The 6664-nt window shown below is 42.5% G+C and overlaps 1 protein-coding gene across 1 annotated transcript; it reads left to right on the top strand.

The window, feature by feature from the left end:
- Window positions 1-814: 814 nt before the first annotated feature.
- LOC103204114 (mast cell protease 8-like) lies at window positions 815-6333 on the top strand. The gene is made up of 5 exons (XM_007949255.1): window positions 815-1007; window positions 4143-4287; window positions 4901-5039; window positions 5495-5749; window positions 6193-6333. Exons 1-5 carry the CDS (start codon window positions 815-817, stop codon window positions 6331-6333), a joined length of 873 nt encoding a protein of 290 aa, XP_007947446.1.
- Window positions 6334-6664: the final 331 nt, after the last annotated feature.

Raw genomic sequence — 6664 nt, 5'->3', positions numbered from 1 at the left:
TTTCCAGGTGTGGAATCAAATTGCAGAAAGCCATTGTTCTCCATTTTTTTTTGTTGTTGTTGTTTTTTTCTTCAATCACACCAACACCTGACGGTAATGAATGATGTCTGACCAGACAAAGAGGGACCATCTCAGGGCCTGATGTTGAGACTCACAGAACATAATGCAATCTATCATGGCCATGCGGAAGGCCAATAAAAGTCCTAAAGCTTAGAATGACATTCCTGATTGAAGACCACGCCCACCAGAGAGAGCTTAGCAGCATTCCTCTTGCAAAATGGAAGCTCTGTTCTGTGACACTTCCCTTGCTTCACTCTGTGTCTCTCTTTGTATCTATTGCTTGTATCTTTTGGGGGTGTAGTACATCTATATTAAATATGGTGTATTTTTCATGATTCTATAGTTGTTTGAAATCACAAAAAGTTGGTAGATGACCAAGATCTTGTCAAGTGTTTATTATAGCAAGGCTGGTGATTGTTACTTTTACATTTATAAAAAATTAAATTCTTGTGCTTTCACATAGTGAAGCACTAAGATGGGAAAGAATGGCTTGAAAAATGTTATGTAAAGAAGGCAGTTGTTAATTACAAATGTAAGGCAATATGGTATCATGAACAATCTCTGAAAACCCAACACCGAACTCAGTGGCAGTAACATCATTTCTGATTTAAATAAAATCTTCTAAAAACCCCCCTTTCTTCCTTCCCAGGGTTCAGAATTTTCTCCAGATGAATGTGGTCAAGCAACTGCCTAATATTGTGGTTCTTCTAATAATACCATTGTTGTACACATTCCTCTAGGAAGAAAGAGGGACATGTTGAGTTCCTATGTTGATAATCGTCACAACCTTGAGGAAATACGTGACATGATCATTGAGCCTGCCTCCTTTCTCACATCTTGGGTTATAAAGCCTGGAAAAGAAACTAAAATCAACTTCATACTTTCTGAAAAGATGTTGCCAATCCTGCTCCTGTTGGCCTTCCCTCTGCTCTCTGAGGCCTTCATAGGTAAGTGACTGTCCTCACCTCAGAGGCCTGACTTACTTCACCAGTGACTTCTACACAGCTCCACTCAACTTATCTCTATGATGCATCCTGAACTCAGTTGCTCCCTTTGAATTTGTTGAACTCTGTGGCTTCATAAACAATGTACAGAAATGATAGGGAGAAAAAAATGCTCCCAAAAAAACCTGGTAGGTCATTTCCTTTACATGGGCTACACCTCTGTTATATGGGAAGTGATTTATTATTAGGATAACCAAAGATTCTGGTGGGGTTGGAAAAGTAAAAAGTGAGTACTGTAAATTTCCTTTCCCTAAACCTAAGAATGGACAGTTCAGCATTAGGTGCCATTGTACAGATCAAGAAGTAAAGAGTTATTTTATATTCCATTTTCAAGACTTCATTGTCACCTTGTCCTAATTCAGCTGAGCTCCACTGCTCTTCTAAAACAGATAGTCAGAACTTAACTGGGTCATTGAACTTTTGGCACACTCACCACTCCTCAAGTCCTGATGAAGACATGGTTTCCAACCAGATATTTGAAGCTCATTTCAATGTCTCCACTTTGATTTCAAGTTTTTCTCCTCATCACTCTTTATGTCTGAGGCTCAGTTTAACAAGAAGTTATGACTTAAATGTAAAACCCAAAACTACACAATTCATCAAAGATAAAATAGGGGCAAATATGGAGGCCCTAATTTATGGCATAAATAGACTATCAAGCATAACCCAGAATGTGCAGGAGGTAGAAGAGAAGGTAAGTAACTGGGACCTACCTTCTAAAAATTAAATTCTTATGCTCATCGAAAGACTTTGTCAAAAGGGTGAAAAGAGAAACTACAGATTGGGAGAAAATGTTTGCCTATGACATGTCTGATAAAGGACTTATCTCCAAAATTGATAGAAAACTTCAACATCTCAACACCAAAAAGACAAATAACCCAATTCACAAATGGGCAAAAGATTTGAACTGAGACTTCACCAAAGATGATATACTGGCAGCCAACTAACACATGAGAAATTGCTCATGATCATTAGTCATTAGAGAGATGCAAATCAAAACAACAATGAGATATCATCTCACCCCAGCAATAATAGCAAAGTTCAACAGGTCAGAAAATAACAAATGCTGGTGAGGTTGTGGAAAGATTGGAACTCTTGTGTAAGGCTGGTGGGATTATAAAATGGTACAACCATTGTGGCATACGGTATGGCATTTCCTTAAAAAACTGAAAATGGAGATACCATTTGACCCAGCAATTCCATTACTAGGAATATACCTTAAAGAGGTGAGAGACAGCGCACAGACATATGTACACCTATGTTAATCGTAGCACAATTCACTATAGCAAAGAGATGGAAACAACCTAAATGCCCATCAATGGATAAGTGGATAACCAAATTATGGTACATGCACACAATGGAATACTATGCTACATTAAAGAACAATGAGCGCTACACAAATCATCTCACAATGTGGATGAGCCTGGAGGACATTATGCTGAGTGAAATGTCAATCGCAGAAGGACAAGTACTATATGAGCCCATTACTGTAAAAAGACAAAGAAGGGTTTGCTTGGGAAAGGGAACTCAATTTGTAGGTTACCAGAGTTTGGAGGGATTAATTTCAGGCTAGTTGGGGCCCACACGCTGATGTGGGTAAGGGGAGGGATATATGGAAAGAGTCTGTGACCACCATGATAACACTAGGAAATGAGAGAACATAGAATTGTACACATAAGAGATAGATGACAGATGCTAATACCTGAGATCTACTGTCTCAGGACCATAGTACAGGGGAACACCAGACTCAATTGGCACAACAAAATACATAAAAGCCTTGTTCTGCATCCTACATTGGTGAGTAGCAACTGGGGTCTTAAAAGCTTTCAAGTGGCCATGTAAAATGCACCTAATGGTCTTCTAGCATTGGAAGCCAAGAAGAGCACAAAAAAACAAGGGTCTTTGGAAGCAATCAGCCCTAGGACACAATGACCCTCGAGACCAGAACTAGATGATGCCCAGCTACCAATGCCAACCACTCAGGAAAGGATCAAAACTGGAGATCCTGCATAGAGTGGGAGGAAAAACATGGAACAAAATTCAAAAAGTCAATAATGACCAGAATTACTGGTCGGATGGAGTCTGATGAGACCCCCAATACTATGACCCTGGAATACATTCTGCAGCTGAAATAAAACTCACTCCCAAGGGCTGGATCCCAGCCCAATAGTTAACAAGATGTATATGCAGACCACTCAACCCAGGATGACACACCCGTATACGCTATGGTAATACATCCCTTAGAGCAATCGACCACAGAGCACCAGAGGGGCAACATTCACACTGAGGAAATGAAGGACACACAGGAGTGTATAACTATGAGGGGCACAGGGAGAGGGTTACTGGGCAGGGAAAGGAGAGACTGAGTTAGGATTGGGCATGGTAAATGGGGACTGAAACTAAATGTACACATAACGTTGTATGTAAAACAAATTCTTAAAATAAAATAAAAATAAAAATAGTTCATTAGGACTTCTCCTCCCCAAACTCAGGCCAAAAACAATCCGAAATGTTCATTCATGCATTCAATGAACATTTATAATTATTATTATGTTGTTGTTGCTGCTGCTGTTGTAGTTCAGACTCAGGATAAACAAGAAAGATTCAAAGGGTTCTGGTCTAAGAGCTCATCATTTTCAGCCCTTAGAAATCAGCCCATGCTGAAAGGATTCAGGATACCACAGTTCTGAAATTTTTAAAAACAAGGAAGCATCCAGAACAGGTCAGAAAGAGTATTTTCTAGGTCTTCTTGGCTGTGAGTCCTGAAGGCCTTTAATAAGTTTCTGAAATATATTTAAACCACCCTCCAAAAAAAGAATTCTTAGCCCCCTTATCTCCTGAGGAAGTAAGTGAGAACTAGGGAAGAAATGGGCCATGTTACAAGCCAACCATGTTGTTCACAGGAGCCTGGAGGGCATCTCTGTGTTAGGGGCCCTGCATCCTGCTCTCTTCCAACTCAAGTTAAACTTCACAGATTAACACAGCCTGAAACCTCCCCATTGTCCAGGCCACAGCCAGTACTCATCCTCTGGAGTCTGTGAGGACAGATATCCATGGAAGATTTTTATCTTTATGCAGTGACCAGAGGGGGCACAGAGACCAGACCACACTCTCTACCCTACATGGCAAGAATAGGGATCTCTGCTGACAACCTTAAGTGGGACTTCTGTGCGGGCTTTCTGGTGCGAGAAGACTTTGTGATGACAGCAGCTCATTGTTACAGGTGAGGAACAGGAAATGGATTCCTTTTCCCTAGGAACTTGCAACAGCATCCCCAGACATAGCTCATGATGATCCTTCAATGCATGGGGCTCCGTGAGCTCATCAGTGAAGCAATAATGCATTCCAATCTGGGTGAAACTGAGTGTGGGATCCAGAGTTGGAATGTGTGGGCAAGGACTGGGATAGCAGGTGAGGCTGTTGAAGGATTAGGACTGAATCAAGGCTGCATAGAAAAAGAAGATAACAGTATAGCATAGTGGCTAAGACACTTGCCTGCTAACCAGACGGCTGGTGGTTCAAACCCACCAGCCACTCCTTGGAAGGAAGGTTGGGCAATCCTACTTCCGTAGTGATACTGCCTCGGAAACCCAAGGAGGGGTCGCTATGAGTCAGGGCCGACTTGACGGCACATAACAACAACAACAACATATTTGACTGAGAAGTTGGAGGGGAGAATGGAGACATGATTTCTGTCTGATCTTTCTCCTCCCAATTTAATTTGGCTTCAGGCCTGCCTTGGTCTTGAACATCAATATCCTTATCTGAAACAGAATTGAAGTTCATCTGACATACTATAGCTAGGGTTTTTTGGTTTTGTTTTTTGTTTTTTGCAGAGCTATGTCCTATGTCATCTTAGGAGCTCATAATTCCACAATATCTGAACCCACTATACAAGTCATTCCTGTGCATCAACATTTCCCTCATCCGGAGTTTAAAACTGATACATTCGACAATGACATCATGTTACTGAAGGTACCATTTTGTCCATTCAAGTGCACACCCAGGGTATCAGAAACCCTCAGTTCATTCAGAAACTCGCGACCTCCTCTTTTCTAGCTTCTATGCTCTACTGGTCCCAGTGCAACAAAAGGAACTTAAAAGACTCTCCAGAAGCCCCAGAGGTGCAATTGTTCAAGTGCTCACTGCTAACCAAAAAATGTTTGGTGTTTGAACCCACCAGGTGCTCTGTGGGAGAAAGATGAGGCACTCTGCTTCTGTATAGATTTACAACCTTGGAAAACCTATGGGGCAGCTCTACTCTGTCCTATAAGGTCATTATGTATTGAAATTAACTTAATAGTAGTGGGTTTGTTTTTGGGTTTGGGAGTGACTTTCCAGACAGAGGAGAAATGTGCAACTTCATATCTGCTATGAGCCCCAGTGACAGGGCAGTATCTGAACTGTCATCTCTAACCCTCTCTGACCAGCTGAAATACACGGCACAACTGAGCATGGCTGTGAAGACCATTGCCCTACCACAGAGTAAGGATTGGGTGAAGCCAAAGCAGGTGTGCAGCATGGCAGGCTGGGGAAAAATGGATAATGACAGGTATTCAGGCACACTGCGTGAAGTAGACCTGGAAGTACAGGAAAAGAAGATATGCAACCAAACCTACTCACACTACAATGATGCCACTCAGCTGTGTGTGGGAAACCCTTGGCAGTCAAAGAGTGCAGAAATGGTAAGAAGACAATAATCTTTCTTACCTTGTCCCAGAAACAGAGTAATTCTAAAACCACACGGTCAGGCATTTGCTGTCAATGGAGCCAAGGGTAGACCAGAGCTGACTATGGGTGGAGGCATTCTGTTCCCAAACCATAAGACCTGAGTAACTCCTTCCAGCTCATCTCTTGTCCTTTCTCCATGGATAAATAAGAAGAAAGACTGGGACTCAGTTGAGCTGGAGAGAGAATTCAGCCAAGGCAGAGGTTCACTGTACAGGTGTGCCCAGGGGTAGGAACTCTGCCCACCCTTAATTCAGTGCCAAAGGGAATGATGACCAGTCAGTACCATCTTCCTCTGAACACTCACATCCTGGTGAAGTGGAAACCAATGAGAAAAAAAGTGCCTGGGGGAGGAAGTCAGAAGAGCCTGTGATAAGACTCTTCCCTTCTCTGTTTACAGGGTGACTTAGGGGGACCCTTGGTGTGTAACAGTGTGGCCCAGGGCATTGTCAGCCATGGATACAATACAACTTCAACTGGAGTCTACACCAGAATATCCAGCTTTGTCCCCTGGATCTCCAGAATAATGAATGCATCCTGACATAGCTAATCCACTGGCCCTGGGTTTTGTGGCAAGGTCCACATTTGCGTGGATGGAAGAGGCCACATTCTTAATAAAGATTATCTCCCAGTGTAGAGGAGCTGCCAGCTGCTTCTTCCTTGAATATATCCTCTGGTTACTTGCTGTACTCCACACAGGGCCATCGAGACTCTAATTGTACCTCCATCACCCTCTTTTCGGCTCCCCCTGCTCACCAATCCACAAACTCCCCACACATGCCAATAATTCACATCTGTGCACACTCCCATCCTAGCAGCATGCCTAAGGCCAGGTCCATCTGTGGCCCTATGAATTCCTAGAGGAACAATGG

This window comes from Orycteropus afer, unplaced genomic scaffold (assembly GCF_000298275.1).
Source record: "Orycteropus afer afer isolate SDZICR_OR568_19922 unplaced genomic scaffold, OryAfe1.0 scaffold00243, whole genome shotgun sequence".
In the NCBI taxonomy this organism is placed as follows: domain Eukaryota; kingdom Metazoa; phylum Chordata; class Mammalia; order Tubulidentata; family Orycteropodidae; genus Orycteropus; species Orycteropus afer.
This window is presented reverse-complemented; position numbering and strand designations above follow the sequence as displayed.

Excerpts from the sequence above, each read along its gene's own strand:
- LOC103204114 (XM_007949255.1), top strand. The coding sequence starts at position 815 with ATGTTGAGTTCCTATGTTGATAATCGTCACAACCTTGAGGAAATACGT. Across the intron at positions 4,288-4,900 it reads ACAGCAGCTCATTGTTACAG|AGCTATGTCCTATGTCATCT; the intron begins GTGAGGAACAGG and ends TGTTTTTTGCAG. Across the intron at positions 5,040-5,494 it reads ATGACATCATGTTACTGAAG|CTGAAATACACGGCACAACT; the intron begins GTACCATTTTGT and ends CTCTCTGACCAG.